This window comes from Serinus canaria, chromosome 20, assembly GCF_022539315.1.
Source record: "Serinus canaria isolate serCan28SL12 chromosome 20, serCan2020, whole genome shotgun sequence".
Taxonomy (NCBI): Eukaryota; Metazoa; Chordata; class Aves; order Passeriformes; family Fringillidae; genus Serinus; species Serinus canaria.
In genome coordinates this window covers 9,528,696-9,543,540 of record NC_066333.1, presented here as the reverse complement: position 1 = coordinate 9,543,540, position 14,845 = coordinate 9,528,696, and the positions used below count along the sequence as shown (strand labels likewise).

At 39.6% G+C, this 14,845-nt stretch overlaps 1 protein-coding gene across 3 annotated transcripts in view; it reads right to left on the bottom strand.

Annotated features, from left to right (window-relative positions):
- Window positions 1-927: 927 nt before the first annotated feature.
- Window positions 928-14,845, bottom strand: part of DIDO1 (death inducer-obliterator 1) — a 47,311-nt gene continuing 33,393 nt past the window's right edge. For 2 of the 3 annotated variants that reach the window (XM_009093114.4, XM_050982156.1), the window contains exons 12-17: window positions 14,493-14,628; window positions 13,809-14,355; window positions 12,823-12,976; window positions 12,087-12,176; window positions 11,267-11,462; window positions 928-5,998 (exon numbers count right to left, since the gene is read on the bottom strand). In XM_009093114.4, coding sequence (XP_009091362.2) covers window positions 2,634-5,998; window positions 11,267-11,462; window positions 12,087-12,176; window positions 12,823-12,976; window positions 13,809-14,355; window positions 14,493-14,628 — 4,488 coding nt within the window. In that variant the 3' untranslated portion in view covers window positions 928-2,633. Of the gene's footprint in view, window positions 5,999-9,503; window positions 11,463-12,086; window positions 12,177-12,822; window positions 12,977-13,808; window positions 14,356-14,492; window positions 14,629-14,845 lie in introns of those variants that run through there. The other variant, XM_050982157.1, reaches the window with a different exon arrangement.

Below are 14,845 nucleotides of genomic sequence, written 5' to 3'. Positions count from 1 at the left end.
CTCAATATACGCTTTCCTGCTTCTCTAATCCTCTTCCACACTCCCCTTCACAATGCCCACAGCTGGAACAGTACAGCCTTTTATAGAAATAATATTTCTGCTTATATTGGTCAAGACTTTGCAGGGGGTTTTGCGAAAAAAAGATTTATCAAAATACTCTTTGTTATGTTAGCTTAGTACAAACATAGACAAAAGCTCAAAATAGTGAGTTCTTTCATGTTAATCAAAAGTTTGGACAAAGCCAGAGAATTGTTTTTCTCTTTCTTGCAATGCAGGACAATCATTCAGTACCATTTTTAGTCTCTGTAAATTGAGTTAAATTGTTATGTTGGCTTCAGCCTGGCTTTTATCGCCTGCTGCTGTGGAGGAACCCTGCTGCAAAATCCAACTCCAGCTGATTGTTAACTACATAAAGCTCTGTTTAACAAAGTCACTGGAGCCTATGCTGTTGATTTTTTTGCTACTTGATCTCGGTGAGGATGGATTTACCAATCCCAAAGCAAAAACAGATCCCACAAACTACTAAAGAACGTCCTAAAAGATGAAAAGCCACACATCTATTTCATAAAAACGTAAAGCTAAGAAATTCATAAATGGTGTGACCTGAATTAATACTTTTTTTCCTTCAGTTTTGATGTAAAAATCTTTAAATTCCAAGCATTCTGATTCAAATGTAAAAAAAAGAAAAAAAACCCTTCAAAATAAATTAGGGGATGCCTTAAAACTGAAAAAATAATAATTAGCACAGATTTTTGCTATTTTTTTAGAGGTCCCACAATCAAACACTGCTGTGACATCCTGCAACACATCTGTCATTAAACTACAAGGAAACAAAACCCCTGTGCCATCAGTCTCTTGTGGTTTGTTGAGAAATAGCAAAATGTAGAAAATAATATACTCATACACATTTAAGAAATGGACAACAGCTCTCTGTAGGTGTTTATTCTACTTACAGTAACAAAAACCTGTGAAGTCCCATATTTTAATGTACAGTGATATATTTTGCCATATAAAATACAATTTACAGAAATTTCTATCAAGTAAACCTAAACAAACACACATTTTGCATACTTTTTATGAATGTCTTTAACTTAGAAACATCTCTTTAAGAAAAAAAATCTTACACCGTAGTTGATGTTTGCATTTAATACAATTTCTTTGCATGTTACCGTTTTCCCTCGAGTTCAGGACACAGATGATCATTTCAGCCAGCAAATCCTGGATGTACAAGGACCTCAAGGATGCACCAATGTGACTGTGGTGACACACATGCTACCTGTAATATAGTCCTCAAGATGCAAAATGTTTACAGGAATCTAATTTTACATTTCCAATTCTATCTTAGCAAAATATCAAAATATTTACCCAACGGTCAATTTTCACATTCAAATAAACTCCTGGGGTTTTATTTCACACTTTAGAATTACGTGCTCGAGGACTACATGGAAAGTAGCAATGTGATGTATTTCACCATGAAAAATGTCCCTCTTCACTCACAACATGATGTACCACCATAATTTAAACTTTAATGCAGCTGCGTCTTTTTCAGTGGAGAGTTTTATATACACTGCCAGCCTAAGTAGGGCCTAACAAAAGAACAGTATCATTTATTTTTCAAGAGCCCTTTTAGAATGAAAGAGCACTTCTATAATGAAAAGTTCAATCAAATTGGGACATTTCTTAAATCTGTGGAAAAATTCTGCAAAATCTAAACAAAACCAAAAAATGTTCCACTAAATCAGTTCAATTGAAGTAACAGATTTAGTGGCCTATTTAACCAAATGCTCTCTCTTCCTTTGGTTTACAACTTTTCAAAATAAATGTCTGATGCTTTTATAAGTTTTGCTGGTTATAAAGGTGCTACTCCTGTATTTTCTTTAATGACAGGTTTGTAAACATGGGATATTTAAAACCTCATGAAAAATAACTACATATGACTTGTTTCTTTGCTGTACACTTAACAGATGGATTCCAGACCCAAAATACGTATATATAAAAGGAAGATAGTGCACTTTAAGCTTATAACACTCCATTTTCAAATCCTCCATCAGTCACAAGTAATTATTAACACTGTTCTTTTGCAGCTTTTTCCTAAACACATGACCCTTCCATTGTAAAAGAAACATGACACCAACATTTTTAGTGTGTGCTGTAGGAACAATTTTGACACTGAAATATCACAAAACTGAGATGTAAAGGTATGGCTCCTCAGGTCTGGATTAAATTCTCCTATAAAATTACAATTCAAGTTACTGGAAAACATAACTTTATAATCTTAAAAAGCAATATGCTCTTCTTAGACTTTTTCCATTTGTGTACTGTAAATGGAAACTTTAAGATAAAGATGCAAGTAGAAAAAACAAAATTTCAGTACAGTTAACGTTGTGAATCTTTATAAGAAAAACATTATGCACAAAATGCAGCAAGTGAAAGTCCAATATGTTCTTGCTTTTCATCTATCTGATTATTTTCATTCACAGTTGTTCAAAAATTGCTTATTTGTCAGTACATTGGGTAAGGCTAGTTTTACAACAGAATTTTTTAAAAGGTGAGAGTATGTACAGTATTTACAGATGTGCAGTCCTTGCTGTGTTGCCAAAGTGTATTATTTGTGGGAAGTATCAGTCACAGTTCTATGACTGACTGCTGGAAGATGAAGCTTCGGTTTCCACTGGTTTCTGGGTTTCCTTCGGTGTTTCTGGCTTTGTCTCTTTACCAGTTTCCTTACTTTTACTCCTATCTTTGCGATCTTTCCCTCTTTCCCTGTCGCGATCTCGATCTCTGTCTCGATCCCTTTCCTTTTCCCGGCTCCGATCCCAGTCCCTGTCCTTGTCTCTGTCGCGATCCCTGTCTCTGCTTCTCGATCGGTCTCTATCACGTCTTCTGTAAGAGTCCCTCTCTCTGTTTCTTGTCCTATCTCGGTCTCTGCTTCTTTCCCAGTCCTTACCCCGCTCTGAATCCTTGTCTCTATCTTTGTTTTGGCTCCTATCTCTATTTTTATCCCATTCCTTCTCTCTGTGTCTCTCCCAGTCCCTGTCTCTGTTCCAGTTTCTGCCACGGTCTCTTTCCCAAGGTCTGCCATGTTCTCGATCCCTTCGTCTTTCCTCAAAGCCTCTACCTTGGCGATTATCTGCTTGTTGAAGCTCTGGCTGATCTAAACCCTTATCTTTATTTCCTCCCTCATATCTCTCTCTCTGTCTCCCTTCAAATGTCTGGCCTCTATAGTCAGGATTTTTGCCTTCTCGAAAGTCAGATGTGGGCCACTGTCCTTCCGACTCAGGTCCTTGTCCAGACATATTGGAAAGAGATGAAGATGGTCCACCTTCCTCCCACATCTCTTTTCTGTGAGTTGGATGGCTTGGAAGGTCCAGGAGTGGTCTTGGGGGTGGTTTCATACCTTGTGGTGACTGACCCTGGTAATGAAATCTAGAAGGAGGTTCATCTTCTTCCGGAAACATTGGAGGTGTGCCTCCTCTTGGTCCTCCAAACTGATGTGGTCCTGGACCTCTCTGGTTGGAAAATCTGGGTGGTGGGCTCCCTCTACGTTCTTCATATGGCTGTGGCAAAAGTCCCCTTGGACCAGGCATGTGATTTGGAGCTGGACCTCTCTGCCCTTCAAATTGATTAGGGTGAGGTCCTCTTGGTCCCCCAAAATGACCTGGGGCTGGACCTCTTGGCCCTCCAAACTGAGGGCCTCCTCTCTGTCCTTTAAACTGACCAGGTGGGGGTCGTCTTTGACCTCCAAAAGGAAAAGGTGAAGGTCCTCTGTTTCCCATAAACTGGGAGGAATCTGGTCCTTCAAACTGTCCTGGAGGCCCCATCATTTCATCGTATTGGGAATCTGAGAATTCCATTTGTTCCATGTGAGGGTCCCTATGATCTTCAAAATGAGATGGTGACATTCCTCTTGGACCACCATGATAAGAAGGAGCCGGGCCCCTATTATCACCAAAAATAGGTGGTCCATGCTGTGCAGAAAATAAGGAAGGAATGGGACCCTTTTGACCTCCAAATCTTCCAGACTGAGGTCCTCTTTGCCCATCATTATTTGGAAAACCATGCTCTTCAGAGAACTGTGGTGCTGGCCCTCTAAAATTAGGTCCATGAGGTCCTCCAGGTGCATTGAGCATCATTGGAGGGCCTCCTTTCTGTCCAGACATAGAAAACGCTCGGTTTTCCTCAAAGTGCTGTGGGGGAGGTCCACCCTCATTCTGAGCTGGTGCAGATTCAGTTTGTTCTACAAACTGATGAGTCTGAGGATTTCTTTGTTCATCATATTGCACTGATGAAAGACCCATCTCTGGTTCAAAGTGTCCAGCTGCCTTTTCCTGCTGAGGAAACATTGTGTTTGAAAAGGAATCCCTTCCCATTGCTTCCTTTGACTCATTTGACCATGACACTTGATGCATATCTTGCAAAGATGGGCTGTCATTTGATGTGGAGAAATTAGGCTGAAAAGATGTACTTGGTGGGGTTGGAAGCAGCACTTTACGTATAGGTTTGGAAGCAGAAGGATCTCCAGAAGCTGTTTGACTCAAGTTTTCCAAAGTAACTTGAATGGTGTGTTCAAATTTGCTGTTAGATGTCTCTTTCTGGGGCACTGTAGATGTCTGTTCACTTGAAACCCAATTGTCAGCAGTAAAACCAGGCTGAGTAGTGGAAATTAAAGAATTATCTTCCTTACCAAGTGAAGTCTGCAAAGCATTTGGAAAACTCGCTGGAGGGACTTCTCTTGTGGATATCTCATTCTGTACTACCTGTGGCTTCATTCGAGAATCAGCACTGTCATTCTCTGTTACCATCCTTCGAGCCTGTCGAGGATCTCTGTTCTGCCTTGGGTCACAGCCCTGGTTTAAAACTTGTGCTTGCTGATTTAAAGATGAAGGTAAATCTACTTTTTGTGTAGCTTGCTGGTCCTGATGGAATAATTCAGGCTTCATTAGGGAAGCTTTTGCTGGTGGAGGTGACATTAAAGCATCAGACACTGAAAAGTGAGCCATTGAAACACCAACAGCTGCTCTTTGTTGTCTGAGGGCTTCTTCTTGTTCCTCTAGCTGCCTTTTCTGTTCTTCTATTTGTTTGTTTAATTCTTCCAACATTTTTTGCTGTTCTACCAAGGAGGAGGATGCAGATAAATCAGACACAAATGAAGCAGACGCTTCTGAAGAACTGCTTTTACTGTCTGTATACATTTTGTTGGGTAAATCATCAACAGTAACTTTTGCTTCTTCCAAGATAGTTTCATCCTCTGGATCATAGGCTTCATCCTCTAGTTCTGCTGTAGTAGATGGCTTTTCCACACTGTAGCGTTTGTCACTCTCACCAGTCTGCGTTTCAAAGGCTTTCTCTGGACCATATTCTTCCTCAGGATCGTAAGGTCTGTCATCCTCCTCCTCCTCTATGGCTTTGTCCTTGGACATCTGCCCGAACTGCTGCACAATGGGATCCAGCAGAGGAACCGCTGACATCCCGCTATCTGCTGCAGCTTGACTTTCCTGACTGGAAGACTGAACAGTTGCAGAATCCTTGGCAAGAGGCTCAAAAGTTTTCTTTTTCCCAAAGAGGGTCTGCAGGATGTGCTCAAGAGGCGTGGCGGTTTTTGAGGATGAGGAGTGCGTGGCAGTGCTGCTTGCAGGAGCAGCTGTTGAAATCGGTGGGGTCACAGTGGTTGTGGGGCCACTTTTAATGGAGGACAGTATTTTCAATACTGAAGGTGTCACTGCTGAGGTGTCTGGAACGGGAGGTGGGGGTGGAGGTGGAGGAGGAGATCCAGGTGGTGTTGTACTCATTGTGGAGTCTCCTGAATAAAGTGTGTATTTTGGAGTTTTCTTCTCTTGTGAAGCTGGAGGCCCTTTAGAGAACAGGGATGGTTCAGCCTCCTCATGTGCTTGAATTCTACTTCGCTTCTCCTCCATTTTTTCTGTCTCAGTGGCAGGACGTTTCCCTTTCTGACAGATAACCAACCCAAGGATTAAATTTGGCCGAGATGATTCAAGACCTGAAAGAGAACACAAAGATTGTATATGTAAAAATCTGAATTTAATGATGCTTTCGGTAGAAACCTATTATTTTACAAAGTGGCAAGTACAAAAGTCATAAAGGTAACAGTTTTCTAAATTCCATCAGACCTATTAGCAATTTTCATTAGTCCACAAGCATATGCATTTGTATTTCTTACTTTTTACGTGTATTTATACGTAAGTTTAAAAGTTTAAATTCCTTCCTCAATATTTTTAATAAAGGACGGTAGCATCAGGCATCATTGTTAAAGTGTTTCTGCAAAAGTTCAAACCCCAGCAAGCTGTTAGTTTTGTATCTTTACATTGTTTCTACTGCTCAACTACCCCCACCTCTCCTCCTGAAAAAGCAAATATTTACATTTAGTTTGCAAATATACACTGAGATACTGACAAGTGAAAAAACTTGGACTAAACATTGCTATGTGTCATATAACCTGTGCTAAAAGGCCACATTGACACCAAGCTATAAACATTTTGTCTGTCTCCAAGTTAAACAAACACCAACAATGGCAAAAAAAAGATCACATCAAACAGCATTTGGAAACAGTGTTTAAAAGCTGGTAATTACTCCCAGTTTTCCAGCCAGACATTATTTTAAGAGGCCAGAGAAGCAGGGAAACTGCAGATGTCCCAAGCAAGCCCAGGAGAGGTGTTTGGTTGTGCCAGCACCTGCTGTGGGGGTGAGAAGGCCTTGGAGCTGCTGGCCAAAGGGTGGGAATCAGGCCTTGGTAGGTCAGTAAAAAACAAAATAAACAGAACTGCTCCTTTGTGAAGAGCTTCAGACTTGAAGGAGAAGTATATCCACAAATGATAAGAAAGTTTCAGATAAAGAGGAAAAATGCAAAGGGCTGCAGGCCTGTCTCCGTATTTTTTCCTCCTACAAGCACAGTCCCACTGGCAGATAAACATGCCTAGAATGAAGGGCAGGGACTAAATCCTGTAACATACAGGGGGGGGAAATGTAGAAAATCTTTTCACTTCTGGACTAAATGGCCTTTAAAAGGCCCTCATTTAAGTGCACTGTCTTCCCTATATGTTCCATTAGTAATGGCTTCTATTCAGCAGGGAAGCAGTAATATAGATATATAAAATAACCTGTGAAATTAAAGATAATATTCATTATTATGGCAATGTGAGTGCTCTGACCTATGTTGACCCTTCAAGATCCCGTAAGTAGGAGATTTTTATATATATGGTCCCTGTTCTTATTAAATCAACTTCTCACTAAGCAACAATTTTAAATATCTAATGACTAGCACCAAAAACCTTTTCATACCAACAAAACCCCCAAACCCCACAGAAGCAGATACATTCCATTAACAAACCACATCACACATACATTAATCTGGTGAAACAACTCAGAAGTTTTACTGGGATCCCTAAATTTACCATCTAGAGAGGAAAACACATCAGCTGTTTTCCTAAATTTATGTTAATGAATAACAACTCCCAGTTGGTAGGTGTTGACCAGTGCAGAGCATCTCACAAACAGGAGTTCACCCAGAAACTGCCAGTAGGCATTTGCTGTTCTGCTGTTGTTAAATGTTTTGATTACCAAATTTCATGCAGAGACTTGTGATTTATGCAATTAGTCACAATGAATTTCAAACACTGAATAACTGAAATAAACAGGTGTCAAAAATCCATCAGGCAGGATATCTAATAAATAGCAATTACTGAGAAATCAGGTTTGAACTCCTGTAAGAAATAGAAATCAAGTCACTAATTAAAATAGGGTAAAATTTTAATACACTTTCAAGGCAAAAAATTCCAGCAGCAAGTTAATAGCATTAGTTATAAATTATTGTGTTTAGAACTTAGTCATCATAGAATAAATCCATTAAAATGTTACATTTTGATACTGGAATTTTACAAATATTACAAATTTTGCCTAAGATGACTTCTACACTCAGTTCTGAGAGATCAAATACTACATGATTCCTTCAATGAAGACATATGGTCAGAGCAGCTTTCAAAGGCCACAACCCTGTTCTATCTCAATATCCATAAATAGGTTAAGTGCCTAATTTTAGGAACAACGAAATGTTGACTGCAGTCTGTCATTACTACTAAATGACTGCCTTTCACAAACACAGGTTTTAAAAGTGCTGCAAGCTGTGCTGGCAGAGTTAGTAGTTTTCAGTGCTAAATTATTTATAACAGTTATTATCCTATTATGCATTTGAAATCCCCAGTCAGGTTTTACTGAGTTACATCCCGTAACTAAAGCCAATAAAACAGGATCTACTAAACACTAGTATTGAATTAATATTTACTTTCTTTGGCCTTAAATACATTTCTTCATTAGATCAAGTTTACCATTTTTATATGGTGTATATTGGCCCCATCTTTCCCTGTGAGCAGCAGCTGGTAAAAGCTGACCTGCACTGTTCAAGACACAGCTTCTGCCTGTGCCTGACAGACCCAAGGGAGGGACTAAGCACACCTGTGGTGAATTGTAAACTGCAGAGGCCAACAAAAGACTTTATCTGTATCTTATCACTGCCATTTAAATATCTGTCCCAATTAATCATGAGAGCAATTGACAATTGCCATCAGACTTGTGCCCCCTTAATTCAGATGGCTCCCAGCACTGATATGGCTCCATGTTCAGGCTCCTCTGCTGAGTGGAACTGACTGGCACACAAACTCAGGTTTGTAACACCATGTTTCTCTGCTGCTGCTGCTTTTCCTAATGAAATCTGCTCAGCTGAATACAACAAACTCCATTCACAGCTCAGGTAACATTTTGGTGCATTTGTTTTTTTAAAACCATTCCAACAGCATGAGGAGATTTCATGCCTTCGTACTTTATGAAAACTCACAGTCCCTATAAAAAACTACCAAAAGACATACCAGCATTTGTGGAATCTTTGCTGATATATATATATATATATATATATATTTATGTCTGTTTTATTAAAATTCAGCTACATAATTGTTACATTCCCATCACCACTAAATCCCTCAATAAATCACTTTCCTTTTAGTAATTAAGTCTGATTATACTAGCTTTTACAACTGGAAGTGGTAATGTGTATGTGAAAGAGACTTAATTCACATACCATAAACCACTGCAAAAGGACAGTGCAGAAGAGCCCATGACACACAAAATCTGGTAATAAGTATCTGAGTTAATAAATATAAATCAGCATAACCCTCCATATTCCTGTGTTTTTAAGCTGCCCACATCAATGCTTTCTGCAGATCTTCTAGGTACTATTGCAGTCCTCAGTTGTGTTCCAACTCCAACCCATCAGAAAACAGGAGAAATTCCTAATCCATACGTGCCTGATGGAACTGCCTTATACAGCTGGAATATCTTCTGACTAAGATTTCTGGAGTGGCAGGGCTGGATTGTCCTCTCCCTCCTCCCCCCTCAGCTCATATTTATCTAAATATGATAGACCATGTAAAGGCAATGCTTTTCCAGGCCTTGATACTCTACTGGAATGCACACGATTAAATTTAAGGAGACAATGACCACATTCCACAAAATATTTTTATTGATTGTGAAAGAAAGAAAACACAGTAAATTCCAACAGATGTCATTAAAAAGGTGTGGATTACATGTTGTGGTTTTCATACATACACAAAACAAGAGGAACAGCTTACCTGATTCTTTTCACTGCTTTTAAAACACAACTCAGCTTAGCACAGCTCAGATAATGGCTGCCACAGGAGTGTCCAAGTGTTACCTGATGGCAGAACTCTTTAGTGAATCTTCTGTGAAACTGTTCCATCTCATGGCCTGCCTGCCCTTGGAACCTTGTTCCTACTAACCTTTGATCTACTTGGCCTACAACTGTTTACGTCAACTTGAAAACCTGACTTGCAAAATTTGCCTCCATGAACACCTGCAGATGAGACCTGAACTTGTTCCGAACAACTCCTTCCAGTTTTGAAATACTCGTGCACTTGAAACTCAGCAAAACCAGTCTGACATTAAAAATATCTCTTACTAGTAGTAAAGTTTGGCTACATGTGCCAACCTTCAATCCAAGGTAAAAAGTTTCATTTCAAATGAAACCCATAATGGAGAAGTAAAAAAAGTGTAGAACAGAAAGCTGGTAGCTATTGCCTAAAACCAATCACCTAGTCTGTGCACTGTTCAAGGAAAGATAAAAGAGATTTGAAGTGTATGAGAAAAATCTTGTCTGGGGATGCAGAGCAAGTGCCCTTGGCTATCTCACGGAGGAAGGGACAGCACTTAACTCTTGATGCTCCAGTTGTTGAAAACCTGTCCCAGCCACTGTTGCTCCTGCATTAAAGCTCTGAGAGCGCTTTATTGAGTTCTGTGCTACACTTGTATCTGAGGGGCAGAGCTCAGCCAGCCCCCTGACTGAGAAAGGTGACCTCCTTGTTGGTTGCTCCATACCTACCATGCAGAGCCAGCCATGGCCACGACAACGCAGTTCTGCCTTCATTGCAGCCTGCAGCTCTTCAGCTTCCCAACCTGGTATTTGCTATAAAAACTACATCCTTTGGACACTAAGCATATGCATCTCCTTATCCTTAGATGAAGATGACTCCAAATTTTGTAGAGGGGTGGGTGTTTCACAGTTGAATAAATTCATTCTCAGTGTTTCTGTCACCATGTTCAACATGGGGCAAACTCACCAAACACTATTACAGGTAATTTTATCTAAAGATAGAAGAATCTAACCCTAAGGAAGGAATGGGTTCCTTTCTCCCCAAAGGACAGATTTTCCGAAGCCAGTGATTTGACTAGTTTGATCCAAGTAGAAGAGCACATTTCAAACACCTCGTGTCCCACACTGCATGTACAGATTGACTCAGCATGGACAGTGACAATGCAGTGGAAGCACCAGAAATGTTACCTTTGTCTTCACTCTGACTTCTTGACTCCACTCTGGAATAAGTTTCCTGCTTGAACTAAGAGGTGGTGAATGGCTTGGACAGGTCTAGGATTTGTGAATTTAGGAGTTGCTGATAATAGGGTGGGAGTTTTTTGTGGTTTTGTTTGGTTTTTTTTATATAGTGGCTGTTCCACATCCTTGATTTTACATGTAAAATCATTCTCCTAAGACATATGAGCATCTTGTTGGAAAGACTAAAGTTTGGACAATTTTATCTTAGCAGAGTTTGATTTCCAGTTTTTCCCTAATTATGTACTTTAAAATTGGTTTAATATAAAAAATTAATTAATATTCAACAGCTTGTCTCAGATTGCCTTTTGTCTTGTGATTTTACCTAGCATTGAACCTCCCCTGTTTTGTGCTTACCTGGTCCCTCAAAGGGCAAGAGTTTGGAAGGAATTGGGTCCTTAGAACTCAGGGGGATCAGGTAGAGATCCTTGACATGTCTGTTGTTATTAGCTACAACACCAAAACGACCACGACTGCTAAAATAGGAGTAGAGAGAGATATAGGCAACTTCTTCTTCTTCTGTTGCGGGGTGGAAACGAATCAAACACAATTCCTGGAATACAAAAGCAAAGTGGAAAAATTCAACCTGCAACATACCAGCAAATGAAATGGTAAAGGGCAAATTCCAGAGGCAAAATAAACTGCACAGTTATCACTCCAACTATGCCTTCAGGACAACACTTTGGATTTAAAAGACTACCGCTGTTCAATTTCCAACATTAAAACAGAATTAGGTTTGTCATTTTCAGAAACACAAATTATTTGTGTATCTTACATCAAACTGAACACCTTGAGGCTCAAATGAAAAAGAAATTAAAAATTCTTAGTTTCATGTTTTTCTCTATAATGTCTATAATTTTTTCACCTCTGAAGTGGTTTTAATACTAAAATATATTAAATTATAAGTTCCTTTTCTTTACTATTTGAATTTCAATCTTCAGTATTTCAGTTAGTAAATAGTTTGAAGATTTAACTACTGTGCAGGAAAGCGATCAACGTTTACAGCTCAATAAACACATTACTAAAATAAATAAAAAATTTCAAAGAAGAGGTTTAGGTAATTTTCCATGTGTGATCTATGTCAGTATTTGCTGTTTACTACCCTGTATTATAAAAAGTTGTCATTTACATTGCTGTCTATTTCTTCTGGGTTTTGCAAAGGATTTTAAGTGAATACCTTAGAAAGCGAAGATTTGAGTTTGCCAACATAATCCCAGACTGTCTTCGGTGAGATCCTCCCACCAATGTGAATTGTGTCAGGTAAATCCTAAACAAGAAGTATTACATGGTAGTGTGAGAAAAACCAAAAATTAGAACCAAAAAAGGCAGTGCATGTTGCCCCATCCCAATAGCCCAGTGGATAGTCAAATTTTAGTAGACTTTTGTATGTATGTTTTTAAATTTAGACAGGCTATTCCTAAATTTGGAGGTGCTTAATTATGGCATGTGACCCAAAGGCCCACAGGATACACAGCCCAAACATGGAGAGCAGCAACACATCAAATAGTTCTCTATGCCCATTACTGGCATTCACAGGGAAATTATAATATACATATATATAGGCTTTTATAGGGAAGCTGCTATCTGAAGTACAGCATTTCTCCACATTTGCAGTGACCCCATGTTATTTGAATTCTGGTGAATTTCCTGTCACGAGGACAGTGAAACTCTTTTCAGCAAAAGCAGTACTAAGAAGAACAAGCAACAATATGAAGTCCTAAATGCTCTCGAGAGAAAACAAGAGAAAGAAAAACCTTTCTACTGTCTCATTACTTGAAAGTACACCCTCTCAGAACAGTATCATCCAACTGGTTTCACTGCTACAGTTCTAACATAACTCTATAAACACACAGTGCCCCCAGCCTTTCTAGCACCAGGAACTGCAGCACAGACCATTCCAGACACACACACACCTCACTAAGATAATCAAAGCACCCGGAGACTGGATAGGCTTTAGTGACAAATTTGGCCACACTCTGCATGTTAATAAATCCTTTCCAAATGGTGTTGAGACGAGACAGAAAGAGGGAAGTGTCGCTGTCCTGAGGTGAGCGAGGCTCTGAAGCACTGCAAAACAAATCCAAACAGAAAGGTTACAAATGCCAATGAGGGCCCTTTATTTCAAATTTTCTTCCCTCCTCCTATTGATCTGATACTTTTTTCTGAATAAGTAACAAAATTTTTACTAGATGCTTTGTTAGTATTTTCCATTAACTTGGTATTAGTTAAAAAAATCAAGGAATAGCAGAAAATAAACTTGTCGCTGCAGGCAAGCAAAGAGGTCCCAAAAAGTATGACTTTGATAAAACCAATTATAGACTTCTCACTAATTAAGTAAATATCCTTCTGAAAGCGATTCTGAAGTAAAAGAACTTGCTATGAATAAAACTATTTTAACTGCAATTGCAAAAAGATATACTCAGCAATATTTATTTTTACTATTGTGTATACTCAGAATGTGGAAGAAATCCACTTCCTTTCAAGCTGACCAATTGGTTAATTTTAATTCGTATTTAGATGCAAGAGTATTTTAATACAGGATGAAAATCTGGAAATGCCTCTAAGCGATCTCTCCCATGCACTGTCTTTCTAGATATTAATGTATATTCAGACTTCTAAGTCTGCATGACACCCTCAAGTTTATTTCTCTGCTGGAATATTGTAGAATCTTTGCTGATACTCTGCGCATCTGTTGATGCACACACACTGATGCTCTGAAAACTTTACCAAGCTAGAGAAAGCAAACGAAGAGAGATGGCATTTTAAAAATGTGAATCAGGCTCCCTGAACTTTTAACCTAAACAAGCCTTTTGGTTGAAGGAAAGAGAACAGGATATGGGACACATGGGAATCTGCAGAAAGCCACAGGAGGGATGTGGCAGCTGCTGAGGATACGCACTTGATGTTGGGTGACTGATGAACTGCCAAGTATCTGGGATCTGGTGAGGAAGAGGGTTTGGTTAATATTGATTTGGGGACAGTCATAACTGGTTTGGAAGTTTCTTGTTTGGTTTCCCCCGTGGAGACTTTGTCAGCTGCGGGCCCAGGACGCAGGGCCGGTGTCACGGTCGTAGAGGAGCTGCTCATGGCTGTCCTGGGGTCTCTGCCAGAAACCGTTACGGTTGTGACAACAGGGCCAGCACAGGAGGCAGTGACAGCAGAGACCTCTTCAGGTACAGCAGAGTCTGTGCTGTTCTGGCTCTGGCTTGTAGGAATGTAAGTGCCTTCTGTGGTTGGCTGGGAAACTGTTTCTGCTGCCGGTTCAACATCAATTTCCATTGCGTCATCAGCGACGGGCTCTTTGTCAGGCTCTGCTGCCGGGGCTGCTGCAGGACTCTCATACTTGGCCTGCACTTCTGGCTTTGATTTCGACTCCACCTTCTTAGCAGAAGGCCCTGACTTCATCTTCTTAGCTGGTATTTCATCTTCTGATGCAGAAATCTGACCTATAGATTTATATCAAGCGGTTTTGATTAGCATTTAATATTAGTTTGGAGAAACTATTTCAAAAAAACAAATAAACAAACAACACTTAAGTAACAGTTCTTTTATTTTGCCCAAGGTGAGCATTGTCAATAAATACCTGTACAGATTTTACAGTTCAGGTCAAAAAGATGGGCTCGATGCTGACTTGTTGTATCCTTCAACATGCTGCTAAAAACATCTAGAGAAGGAGGACTGTTCAAATTGGGTGCAGTTCGGGTTGACTCCTGCTGTTCCTAAAAGTGATTAAACACAAAAAATATCACAGCTGATCATTAACTTCAACAATAAAAAAATACTTGCAAATCCGTCCATTCCGTTTTTTTAAAGAATACATAAAATTCCTTGCTTAAAGCATATCATGTTAGACAGAGTTATCACATGATATGTGTCCAAATTTCAAGCCTCAGTGCTTTTAAAGCAGAGTTCATGTTCAGAAAGAAAAGCTTTTCC